The sequence below is a fragment of the Strix aluco genome, chromosome 12, assembly GCF_031877795.1.
Source record: "Strix aluco isolate bStrAlu1 chromosome 12, bStrAlu1.hap1, whole genome shotgun sequence".
Lineage (NCBI taxonomy): Eukaryota > Metazoa > Chordata > Aves > Strigiformes > Strigidae > Strix > Strix aluco.
In genome coordinates, this window is record NC_133942.1 from 26251314 (window position 1) to 26265180 (window position 13867).

A 13867-nucleotide genomic window follows, 5' to 3' on the forward strand; every position below is an offset into this window, starting at 1 on the left:
CATAATTGGTTTTGCCATAACTGTTCCTAATTACCCCGTCTACTCTAGAGAAACACTTAAGCTATACAGAACCATATAAACACTAGTAAATATTTAGAGTTGTTTTCGTATGAAAACCCAGACAACTTTTTAATAAACAGTGTATATACACATGACCTTTAGCTACTACTTTTCAACAAGCAGCTTGAGGGTGAGGTGTAGTTGCAGAGTTAACGAGCACACTATTATGCTTTATGGGGGAAGTTTTGAAGAAATATGCAAAAAAAAAAAAAGGGTTTACATAAAGGGATGACTAATGCCTCGTTAGCACACACAAAGCAGTGTTTCTACAGTGCAAGTCCCAGATCGTTTACATATATGTACACACACACAATGTTCACACCGAGAAACTCTTCAAAGGGCAAATCTGTCCTTAACATATAAAAAGAATCCATCACAATCTCCCTCACCTTCTAGTAACCAAAACCCCAGCTTCATCCAAACCTAGCCTCTCAATTCTCACTCATTTTTGGCAAAACACGGGAAGGGAGGGAGAGGAAGTGGTGAGGAAGAAAAGAAAAATCTTTATACATTCATTTCTCATGCAAAAAAAAAAAAGCTGTCTCATCAGCATATCTTCCCATGAGTCATTTATACCAATAAAACAGAGTATAAAAGTAAAATTGAACCAGTTTTTGCACAACCACCATCACAAAAACAATTATCCACAAAGAACAGTGATCTTTTAGATTGCTAAGCATAACAGTAAGTTCATTTAGAGAGAACAGTTCTCCAATGAAATAATTTACCTCTGCTGAGAACTGCAGATGAATAAGCAAAACCTAGCAACTGTAACGCACTAAAATGAAAAATAATATAGGATATCAAGAAATTATTCTGTAAGTCAGTAGCTGAAAAAGAATACCCTTCCGTCCAATATTAGGAATTAAACATGCTCTTACTACTCTCTGTGCAAACCAAATTGGTTACAGTGTAAGAAAACTAAAAATTCAGACATCAAAAAGACTGGAAAATGTGAGAACAACCATAGAAAGGAGGATTTCAGTGAACAGTTAGAATGTAAAACCTGACTTCTGTTTAATGAAAACAATGAACCCATTTTCTAAATCATGATACAAACTGCGGCCAGACTATCAAATATTTGCTATACTAATGAAGTATCTGCCATATCATCTGTATGAAATCAGGTTTTAGAATAGGGCTACCTCAAGGGAATAGCATAAAACATAATTTTGAACCCAAGAGGTGAGCCTACCAGGTGGAAACATACATCCACCCCAAGCTACAGAAGCCTAGAAAGTAAAGGGATTTTTTTTTTTCTTTTTCTCATTGTACAGAAAACATAAGATTTGGCTGCCAAGTGAGGCTAAAGAAAGCTAGGCTCTGAGTATTCGTTGGTTTAAAATCCTACTAGCTCAAGGTTTTTTGCTGCTCTTAGTGACACATATTCACTTAACTTTAGAGTATGTTATTATTTTATATTGGTATTTTAAAATAAGATTTTAAAAATCATTCAGGGAAAAATTCTACAGCAAGAAAGAAAAAAATCATACAACTTCAGAACAGAATTATAAACAAGTGACATTTACACACCTGCATACAGAGTAGTTGCAAAGCATGTGGAAACACACCTTCAGTCTGTGTAAAGTATTTCCAGGTAACAAAACCTGTATTACAGCTGCATTTACGTTAACAATTTGGTGTGAAACAACACTATGGTTTTGAGGCACATTCCTTGATTGCTCCCACATACTGGTTTGGTTTACAGAGCAGTCCTGGGGCATGCAAACTATTTATTTTTGAGGAAAATGAACTGGAAGCTCTGATCCACAAAGTGCTCCAACTCTTAACAGAGCTGGGTGCTCAGGAGTCCAAAACCAACAAGGGATGTTCCACACAGCTCTGCAGAGGTGCTCAGTATGGGCATTCTGTTCGCGGAACCCAAGTCTGGTCTAAAGTAACACCTCCCCGATGCCTGCAAGCAGTTGGTGCTAATTGCTGTAAGGGGCCTCAGACAAGAATGCGCCCAAGGACATAATTTTTGCAACTGTGATGGGAACATTTAGGACAGGGCAGACAAACGGGCAGACACCTGTGGAAACCCCTCAGGGACTCTTCCCCAAACAATGTATTAACATATGCATTAGATTCTCTGGTGTGTACTTCGTGGAAATTACATGAATATTCATTTCTTTTATTGTACATAATAAGTGTGCCCTTGTCTTTCGACATTCCTGTTAGGTGGAATGATCCCCCGTGCATCCAGCACTGCAAGGAAGAATGCCTGCCTTCTAAAACTTTAAACTAAGTCTTAGAGGGTTCTTTTGAGACCGAATTTATGGTAACATCCCAGCCACAGTGCAGAGAAGGTGCAGGATTCTCAGAATCAACTGATTTCATCTACTGATCTGCTCCTGCAGCATTAATTACTTGCTAACATCAACATAACTACCTTGGCTTAATAACAGAGCAAAGTGTTTGAGGACTGAGAATCTCTGGTGCTAGAGACTCAAATATGTCTAAGATGTCTGTCTTAAAGCCAATAAAATAGCATCAAAGTTTTAACGGAAAACACAGAACAGATTTATATATTGAAATTATTTTTGTCTACTTAAACCCGAGGATAGGAGAAAGTAGTACATCATATTCAGTTAGAATTACAATGTTCACTAATCCATAGCTTAAACAGAGTTAGCTTCTAACACCTGAATCATTTAGTCTCAATTCTTAAGCAAGCATTTTAAGTGAAAATAAAATTTCAAATTACTTGACCCACACTGCATATGACTAGAAGAGAGATAAAGCAGAACCTTTCCTAAGGAAAGTAACCTACAGAGAGACTCTGAAAGCAGTCTGCTTTATTTTCCTTTTTAAAGGCACTATAAAGGCATATACAACAAATAACTACAATTATGTTTTGACTAAGGTTTTAAAGGTTAAATTTGTACTAACAATTGTGAAAGATCAATAACTGGAGTAAGACATTTCAGGCTGTGGGATCTGGAGTAATAATTTAGATGAATTATATGAAGGATAACTTTGTCCACAATATGCATCAAAAGAAATGTGAAATAATTCAATTATTTCCCCAGACTGACATAAAAAATTCACAATTTTGCATATCTTTAAGTGCAGAGCTGTAATTGTTAGTTACCCAACAATTTCACGTATTTGCTCTGCTAAGATTCTGGTTGAGTATGCTTTCCACAAATGACACAGGTTTTTAAAAACCTACATGAATATCCAAGAACTACCATTTTAAACTGTATTTTAAAACTGTTTCCCAATTGCCCCCGTAATATTGTTAACTCATATGCAATACTATAAAAAATGCTTATTTGAACAAACCGTGCAATTTATTTATTGTTTTATGAATCTTGACTGATTTACAGTTTAGGCATTACTAAGAATGTGTTTTGTCACTCGGAACCTAAGTTCTACATGTCTTGTTGAATAAGTTCATTATGACTGCCATTCAAAGCTTTCTGTCACAGAAAACACACATTATGAAAATACTTGTTAAATACTTTTGCCCAATTACCCGAGAAATAACACAGCATGTGTTATTTTATGTACCTGATTTCAAGATGCAGCTGATCATTGTATTTACCTTTCAAAAGTTGGTGTTTCTGTTTTTCCTTCAGATAAACTAGGTCTTGAAATTTTCTGTAATAATTAATGATATTTCTTTTATTTTACATTCATGAGCAATTTATTACAATATAAAGTGTAGAAATAATTTCACACTACATTCCCATAAAACTGCTATGTAGAAGAGACTGAGCATCAATCTTAGTACAGATGTTTGCAAATAGTCTTCCAAGTTTAAAAAAAACAACCAGAAACAAAGCAGAACTTAAAAAAAGTAATTTTTGGAGCCTTTTTCATAGACATAATTTCAATTATGCCTTATTGAACAGGATGCAAACTAAGTCTGGACAGCTTTTTATTTGGAAGGGAAAAAACTCTGAACTAAACTTCTGTTTTGCTAGCAAAAAAAAAGGCAAAAACCCCAAAGGAAAAGCAAGGAAGACAAAGTTGAGGTTAGTGTATTTTTTAAGCACTACACAACGTTTTAGCCCTACACATGCTATTACATTAAGTGTAAGGAAGATTCTTAACAAAATGCTTGTCACCGAAGAAACTTTCCAGTCTCTTAAAACTTACCCAAATGAAGTAACTTTTTAACTCTAAACAACATGAACAAAGGCAATTTCCCCCCCCATTTTTAGAACAGTAGAAAAGCAAGTGACTGAAAACTGCCATTTGGAAACGGCCATACTAGTCTTCTAAAAGCATGTCCTATGCTACAGGGCATATTGCCCATCTAATCTTATTCTCATTTAGGAAATTGTAAGTGCTTAAGTGACAAAATTAAGAAATTAAACCTTTTTTCTGACTGAATAAAACTAAGTTATTTTTGGTTTTAAAGTAGGGAAAACATCACTGTGTACAGAGGACAGACATTTTAAAAGACTATTTGTACCACAACCTCTTAAATAGTTAAAACTGTGTAGACAATGTTTCATACTTTTAGCATGTTTTTTTTTCCCCACAGAGGTGGTATATTTTGTTTCAATGAGGCCAAATTATGTAGCAAATATTTTAAATCTGTATGGTCAAGTTAGGCTTATTCTACTGTCTACAATCCCCTTTGCTATACTTCTATCACACATTGTTATATTTGTCATACAAAACCCTTATACATATGACCCATGCCAAGAAACACTTTCTGATTTTAAATTACTGCACTCTACTTCCTACTACAGAGCCTCCTTCCCTATCCACCAACCTCTTCTGCCCTGGCTGACCATATTCCCCCCTGGGAACTACCAGGAAAGGGCAATTCCTTGACTTATCTCTCTGAATTTTAAATGCTATGTTTATAAACAACGTGATCCATCAATTTATATTTTGGGTTCTTCGGCCCCCTAGGGGTCTGTCCTTTGACCTCCTGCTGTGCGTTTCAACAAACAGCCAAAGCGGCTGCAACAAAATAACAGACATTCCATGGCAACTTAGAAAAAACAAAGAGAGGTTCCACATGGCCCAGACCCCACTGAACAGCAGCTCACTGTTCTGAAAGATCTTGGTTCAGATTTCCTGTAAACTCAGACAGCTAACACCGAAGTAGCCAGTTCTGTCTGTATTCTCCACCTTCTCCAACCGTAAGGGCTAGGGTGTGTGCGTTGGTTTGTTTTGATTTTGTTTGGGGGTGATGCTGCTTTTTTTTTTATTTTTAAATGAAAGCCAGTATTATGGAACACAGTTCTGTGGAGCACAAACTGCAAATTCAACATCTTCTATAATGCTGAAACACAATATGGGATGAAAAAAAAAAAAGAAAAAAGAGAAAACACACCTGAAGTGGTAATGTAATGGAAAGAAAAATGGTATGCAAAGAAAAGGTGCTACTGTCTAGATTTGAGAATCTTGCTTAACGCTGTTGAATGAACAGTCTTCCCGCATTTCTACAAAATCACTGCTTCCGTTAAAAAAACCTCACCAAGCCCTTTGCAATTTGGGAAGCAGGCAAGCAGTGTCACAAGAAAAAAATCTTTGCTAGGTCTGAGAACTTCTCCCACTCTCTTACCAGCTGGGATTTCTGTAACAGATCGCCCTTTTTGAAGGGCAACAGAAAGACAACTTCTTACAGACAAAAATTCTGTAGAGTCAGAATCCAGAGATTTTATTTTGGGAAAAAAATGATGCACTGTGAGATCATTTAGCTTCCTGATAGGCAGAAAGCAGGGGAAAATTTGTACACATGCCCAGAAAAAAAGAGAACAATTCAGGCCTGAAGAAGCATTTCCAAAGATTTTCCTCTTTGAAGAAGTACAAATAAAAAAAACCTCAAAAAGTTATGCTTCAGCATCAGTACTCGGGTTATATTTCAGTTCAATTTCCAGGTTCCCTTAAGATGAAGATACATAAGGCAGCTAAACCATTCCTTCAGTGGAGCCTGGCATACAAATCAACCAGAACAGACTGACTGCAAACTGGAAATCTTTGGGTGTGGCAGACATACTAAAGGTGTCCCTCCAACACTGCCATATCTTTCTGTAGTAAAACACAGAAAGCACTATGCATATCTTCTGAACACCATGACCCAATAGTATATGTATATTTAAAAAAGAATTGTCTTGGATCTTCAAGCTAGTTATGAAGTTCAGAGATATCGTTAGACTGTGTGGAGAAAAGAAAAGACATTACCTCCAACTTAGCTTCTCTCTCTCTAATGGAGATTTCGGTCTTTAACCTAGTGAATAATGAATTAAGATTCAATGTTTTAAAATACTGTGTGGTTAAAATAGAGATAAGGATGAAGATACTTACAGTAAGAAAGCAACTTGGTAATCTGAAACAAATTTTTAAACGTTGATACTTATTTTGAGCTTAAACGTACTTCAGAGTTCCAGAAGAGCATTTCAGAATTTTAAAATGTTTGGGTATACAGAAATTGTAAGATAAATTTGTTTCATGTAACCTGTTCCAGTTATCTTCCCTTATGAAAACCAGGGAGCAACAGTCTTAAGATGTTTAGCAATACTTTTATTCTACTGCTTACTGCAATTCTACATGAGGAATAATCTCACCATAAAGTCCTTTTAAACCAAGATTGAAGTATTTAAAATCTGAAATGCTAGATTAAGTGCACAAAGCCACATTATGACCCAACAAGAACATTCTGCAAAACAAGCTCACTTTTCTTTTAATTATCTACCATAACCCAAATATGAGAGCATAGCTGTAGTTTACTTTAGCACAACTGTAAAGCAGTGTAGCTGACCTCCAACTACTACTCAGGAGATACTTCCCTCAAAAAACATTCACAGGCACAGTCCATACATTAGATGAGCTATAAATTATTTAAATTTATTGGCTTTTAAAACCACATTAATTAAACAGCTTATCACAACATCACTAAAATTGATTTTCTGTGTTTATTTAAGAAAATGCTATTGCAGAGATAGCAAGAAGTATGTCTCCTACAAAACCTTGTTAAGTCATCAGTTCTAATATAAAATCTAACCTTTCGAAGGGTTCCTATGAAAAAAAGAAAAGCTGAACAAAACCCTCAAAATTGCTTATGTCTGTATCTTCTTTGTTGATGCTGCATTAAAGGCAAATTTAATCTGCTGAAGTATGGTGCTGCCTCTGTTACACTGAAATAACGTTATTAATCATAATTTAAATGATTCACTACCTCAGCGAGTCTTAATGGTTGTCTGCAAGGTACAAAATACTTGACAGTAGGAACAGCTTTACCAACATAAATTTTATGAAAAATATATACTACTATTAGATTGATATCTACCACATGTATTTTCTTAATTTAAGCCAAGAAAGCAGTGCTAATAGCAGACCTTTTAAAGAGTTTTAGCACATACTTTCAGCATACCATAAACACCTTCTAGCACTAATGTTCTAGCAGCTAACCAACAACTTAGACTGTAGTATAAACAACCATTTATAGCTATTTTAATTATTACATCTTAATTTGCAATAAAAGATGGCAAAAATAACTACAAAAAAAGGATTTTTTTAAAAAAATAACATTGCTATGATAACACTGTAACAATGCTCATCTAATTAACACTAGGAAAAATGATCGGGGTAAATCAAATGACAACACATTTTTTGGGCCAGGGACTTGAAATACTCTGAAGTATTTAATCATGAGTAGCAACACCAGTAAAAGATGTTGTAACACCAAATATTTAGCTCAGCTTCAATGCTTTAGTGATTTTTATGCAAGAACTTAAACAAATACATTGGAAATAGTAATTTGTCTAAAAACAGTCACTCTTTAAAGAGCATAACAATTTAGATAAATGAATCAGATACCATATATCCAGGGACAAAACATACTGTTCTTGTCTGAATAAGTTTTGCCACCAAAATAAATGGGTATAATTGGATTCAATATCTGTAGATTGTTTTACATACATTATAAACATTATTTTACATGATCAAATTTGGATAGATGTCTGTTGTGTGGTGATGCTTTATAGCTTATAAAACAGATTCAAACTGGCTAGTTTATGCTGTTTTGGAAGTGAACACGGTTTATAATGTTTTGTGATAACTACATCTCTCTTAATATGGCTTACCCTGGATTCCTGATGTACCTTCTCAACCTTAATTCTGTTTAGGAATAGGTTTTAGAAGGTAGTTCCTTCGAATTTGTAATTAGCTGAAGTTTCATAAATGGATCCTAAACCATAGAAAAACTATCACCTTGTGATGTTCCCAACACTCTCATGATATGAGAAACCTTAAATCTCATAGTTCTCAAACAGCAACAAAGGCAAAGGCAATGTACTTTCTTACATCCATGGAGCTACACTGGTTCTGGAAAGAACATTATGAAAATAAAACAAAGATCATGACCATCTCCAGTAAGTACAGCCTGCTGGTCCACAATTTCAAGCAATTTTGAAACCTCTCTAGAACTCTCCAAAGATTCTTTATTCTACATAAAAATAAACTTGTAGTTAACCACAAGAAAACACCCCTTAATTGACAAACCCTTAAAACAAATGCCCCCAAAACGTAGCAGCTGAGCACAAAATTTCAGCTTGAGATACTCAATAGAATGGATTGGCCATAAAACCAAAGAGACTCAGAATAAAAGCCATGGAAGTACGAACATGAATTTAGACACCTTAAAGTCTAAATTCAGATGATCGGAAACTTGGATACATGAGGAGTCACCTATGACTAACAGAAGAGATTTGGAGTCAGTGAAACAAGTAGACTCTAAAATGCACAGTCCAAGCGTAGGAGCATTCTCATTTCTGAAATTCACAGTCTCATTGGTTCCCCTGCTCTCACATAATAAAATTATGTATATTCTACACACACATACAGAGCTCAAATCATGAGCAGCTGTCTTCCCAGTGATCTATCATGCTTTCTTACAACCAGAGAGTTACCCCCACAACTTCTTTGGCTAAGCAGTACTGAAACTTAGCTGGAATCTTTTGCCGAACATCCCTTTTTATGTCCGCCCCCAACCAAAAGTAACCTTTCCTAGGATGACTGTAACTTCAAGCATTTCTAGAAAACAACTTTTAAGTGGCTAAAGGTACCTTTCAGCCACTCAACTGAACCACACCCAGCACTATATAGATCTATTTTACAATCAAAATAATAGAAAGGCTTTTTCCACCTTTTTTTTTTAAAAGAACTCCAGCTTTTAGCAGAGATTCCCCACCTCATAAGATATAACTCTAAGTAGAGCTAATGATTCATACAGCACAATTGTCCCCCAAATATCTGATTGTATGAGCATTTATTGGGAAGGTATATGTGAATAGATAGAGAGAAGAAATGCTGCCTCTACAGTATGGTGTTTTACACTGTTAACGACTGAATGGGAAAGGAAAGATGGTGACCTTCATGTTAGTTGACACTGTCTCCTGTTTCTCACCTGTAAAGTGGGGTTAGCAATTAAGACAGCTATATAACAACTTACTATTATTTATCATGAGTAGAGAAGTGTTATTACGCACAAAGCTGCACAGTTACAAATGCTTGGCAGAGTAGCAGAAACAAACATTTATTTTCTTGTCAGAACAACTTCCAAAACAAAGGTAATATAGAATTTGCTAATCAAGCAATGTTGCTCTGCAACTGCACGCCTTTTAAGAACCCATAATGCAGTGACACTCAATGTCCTAAAAATAACAAAAAAGAGACAGGTTAACATACAAATGAAATCTTAATTCTTTGACCATAAGCTAAACTGGTTACACCATGCATATGCATGCTCTGTCACTGCAGATGTGGTCCAATATGTTACAATATTCATGATATGTTGTAGCTGTTGGGACCATCAGGGATATTTAATATTGAGTCAGGCAGGTTTACCTGCATGGTTTAGTACTGGTTCATATGTTATGAGTTTTCCACATAAGAAACTTTTCTGAGATCCTCACACAAATGGAAACAGGATGCCATGATGCCAGTTGTTTCTACATCAACTATTTAGACAAAGCTGGCAAATCTGTATGTAGCTTACAAGTGTTTTAACTGCACGCCTGAAACTTAAAAAATTTCTGTAGCAAAGCTGTAAAAGAACCAAATGATAATATTCCAAATGAGCATTCAAAAGAGGTATAATTCATGTAACTTCAAATTGAAGTGTCAATCTAGTGTAATGTCTGGGAAATTCTTAAGAGAACATTTCCAAAAACCATGAAAATCTGCAATCATATTCCAGTTTTGTTGTTGCTGGAAACCTGAATGAAAGTGAAATCATCACAGATTCAACTTCCTCTGAAATGCAACAGCACGTTCGCAATGTAAACACAAACCCACTATGCTGGTTTGAATGCTGCTGTGTCAAAACAGAAATAAGTCCTGCAAGAAAAACCTGGAGTAGGTAACTGATGGTTGAAGTTGAACAGCAGCATTCAAGATGGAACATGGCTTCTGTCAGAAGAAAAAAAAAGTAGCAAAAAGAACGAGACTTTAGAGTACTGAGTAAGCGTGCAGATGCTCAATCACAAAATAAGAGACAATGGATTGCAGGATCCTTGCCATTATTAGCAATACCACAGTGGTTGCAGAAACTCACTATCACCAAAACTGTTACTGTTTGAATACTGAAAGTGAAGACGACAAAAATACCAGTACAAATGGATTAATCTTAGAGAGTTTGATTATGCAGAAAAAGAAAGAGCTGCAAATCAAGAAACAGCTTGCATTCATCAAAAATAATCTCTTATGACTAGGAGGTTATAACAGTGACTGATCGCAGGGTAAGATTAGCTCTATCTATTAGGTTGCTTGGAAGCTAGTAAATCAGATTCAACCAAGACACATATCCACTGTAAGCAGGAGGTTGAGTTTGGAGGAACACTAGATGTTCATCATGACAAAAGGAAAGCTCATCGTATATCCAGACAACCTGTTGATGGATAAACTTGTCATAGATAATCTAGAACTAAAGATGAAGTCAGAAGCAGTGAAATCAAAAGCAGCAGATGTCTCAGCAGCTTGAGTAGAGCACCCTTGAAGATGAGAGATGATACCAAAAGAACAAGGTGTGAATGAACTGTAGCTGCTCCACCCTCAGAATCAAGGCTCAATAAACGTATCTGCTTCCATCACGTGCTTTCCTCCTACAGTATTTAGGAGCAAAAAGAAGCTTAGCTATCAGAGCAAAGCAGCTAATAAATTCCCTTGGCCAAGATTCGGTTTTGCAGTTACATGCGACAGAAGACATCCAAAGCATATTTTGCCACTATACACTGTAAAGTTACTGGCAGACAAAAATGCAACTCATTTGAATATTCAATAGATCGGGTCTTGTATGTTTTAGTGAACACCCAAAGAGAATGACAAAGCCCTTTAGTTTCAGAAGCTAGGATCAAGTTCAGAACAAAATGGGCTTTGATGTCAACACATTTACACCATAATTTACACACTACTCTAGCTTGGGATGATATTGATAGGTTTGAGCAGCAAAGAAACACTGCAAATGAGCAGCAAAGAAACACTGCATCACATAAGTGAAACTCCTGGTAAGCCTCTCTTCAAAGGCATATAGCCCCCAAAAAGCTGCAAGTCAATGCTGCAAAGCAGAGAACATTATCACAGGAGGGCCTTTGCCAGACTACAATACTGGGAGAAAAGACCAGACCTGCTGCCTAAAAGATGCAAGAAGAGAATACCACAGCTTCAATGCATGAAGAAAAAGGAAAAGGTCTGGTCAGATCCTTGTTCGCTTACATACCAAAATAATCCCAAGCTGGACTGGGTTCAATTTTCTGGTCCACAATGATGTATCAGTGAGCCAAGGCAGTATAGGATACCTGCTCACTTTCAACTCCCCTGCAACAAAAATGTCTGCTGTCAGTTCATTTAAAAATATGTTAATTGTTGCGCAAAGCAGAGAGTTGAGCATTAGAAGAGTACTGGCATAGTTATTAAGCCTTATTCCCTCTGCACAAGGTGGGTCACTAAACAAACAAGGTGACTTTATGTAGAATAACAATTTAAAAAGCAATTTCTGCTGGAACATCTCCAGCTAGGTTATCTGTATTACTAATGGCAGGATTCTGGTCCAAAGACAGTCTCATCAACACTATGCGGAGCTCATGGAACATGTCTGGTCATTAGCAATAAAGATGAGTTTTACAGCACTTACAGACAGTGATATATAATAAAAGATACCAAAAGATACCATCTAAGAGATGCAAGAGAAGATCCAAAAGTGTTCAAGATAGTAATTGTGAGTCATTGTTTCCAGTGATGAAGTGATTCTGAAGAGCCCCATAAACAAGTCATACCTCACTTGAATTACAGGTCAAAGAATGGAAAGAAACATTCATAGATTACTGAGAAACTACACAGCAAAAGTTACCAATATTGTCTGCAAGTTCCTCCTCTTCCAAAGCAAAACACAGAGTACTATGAAGAACCATCCCACAAAAAGATGAACATTTTTGTGTGTACTCTGTACTGCAAATAATGAATTAAAAAATCTGCTACACAGGTATACTCATGCTCTTAGGTTTAGCAATAATATATTCTTGTCCAAAGTATCAGAGAATTAGTATATGGACTAGGACAAGATTTACTGAAAGTAATGAAGTCTGTGAGCATGACAGTTTCAAAAAGCACCACCACATATTGTCACCTCATGCAGTACCAGTAACCAATCTCATGCCAACATCAGAGCTCTCAAAATTAATGGCTATCTGCATCTGTCCTAATCTAGCAGCTCACAGAAACAAACCTGCACATATTCTTGACTCCACTTCAAATCTTTTCAGTGCTCACCCATCTGATTTTAAGTAATACATACTTTGTATATCCATCATTCTTAAATATTTTCATGTAACATCTCTGTAATATATTCAAGACAGCAAGGTCCTTGTGCAGTACTGACAACAGCCTGTCACAACTGTACCTCTTTCTCCATCATTCAATACATCTATAACCTTTCCTTACATATAGTTCAGCAAGTATTAATTCCCAACACCTAATGCTAGCTCCAAATAGAAAAGCTAAAGTTTTCACAGGTATCACAGCTCAACACTTTTTCCATTGTTTGAGTTTCACTGAAATCTAAATTGTTAAAGGACACAAATCACCCTGGATTAATGAAGAGAATACAGCTCACTCTCCTAGTTGACTCTTTCCAGTATTTTGTTCAGTTTCAATATTCTGTGCTCCAAAATCAGAAATTTCATTTTTTAAATGGCTTTCTGGAATGCTTTCCCAAATTAACTGCCTTCCTCTATTCATTCCTGCCAGAATATCTCAAATTCTTTTAATAATGTCTATCAGTCATCTTATCAGACCACCAGTTTTCCTCAACTGTATCACATGCTCAACAGTTACTAGTTGAAGTTTGAAGTTTATAGCATATACTTTGCTCCACTAATACTCTTTGCCAAAGAAAAGTATTTCTATGTTTGGGTGAGATGACAGATTATTCCAATACCCCCTCTTACTGGTCACTTCATAGAAGCTAAGAAAGAAAATACTTAATAGATATGAAATAACCTATTGGGGATATTTCCAAAACTCAGTGAAGGCTGATTTATGCTTAGAGGCCTAAGAACTTCTTGTGTTGTTGGAAGAGTTCTCATCACACATGAGTATCTAATGCCTTTTAGAATCCTGCTATAGGCTAGGACTCAATGACACCTTGTTACGTGAGTGTTAAACTATTTTCTTCCATCTTTTAAAATACCTTTCTTTACACTCTGACATTTTTATTCCTGTGTTCTGAAATGGTTTAGAGAGAACTCAAATGTTTGATTCAACTGGCACACCCCTGAACCTTCAATTAAGGCATAAGTAGGCTCACAAGCTACACTGTAAAGCCTCAGGTACTGTTTCAGGA

General features: G+C 36.1%; 1 protein-coding gene across 15 annotated transcripts in view; it reads right to left on the reverse strand.

The window, feature by feature from the left end:
* Positions 1-13867, reverse strand: part of ZNF280D (zinc finger protein 280D) — a 54023-nt gene that overhangs the window by 6397 nt on the left and 33759 nt on the right. For 7 of the 15 annotated variants that reach the window (XM_074837814.1, XM_074837817.1, XM_074837813.1 and 4 more), the window contains one exon: positions 3577-3666. The exons of 2 other annotated variants lie outside the window; for them this stretch is intronic. In XM_074837814.1, the coding sequence (XP_074693915.1) occupies positions 3577-3666 (90 nt within the window). Of the gene's footprint in view, positions 1-3576; positions 3667-6213; positions 6260-9281; positions 9684-11746; positions 11845-13867 lie in introns of those variants that run through there. 6 more of the 15 variants (XR_012624909.1, XM_074837812.1, XM_074837822.1 and 3 more) reach the window with 6 other exon arrangements.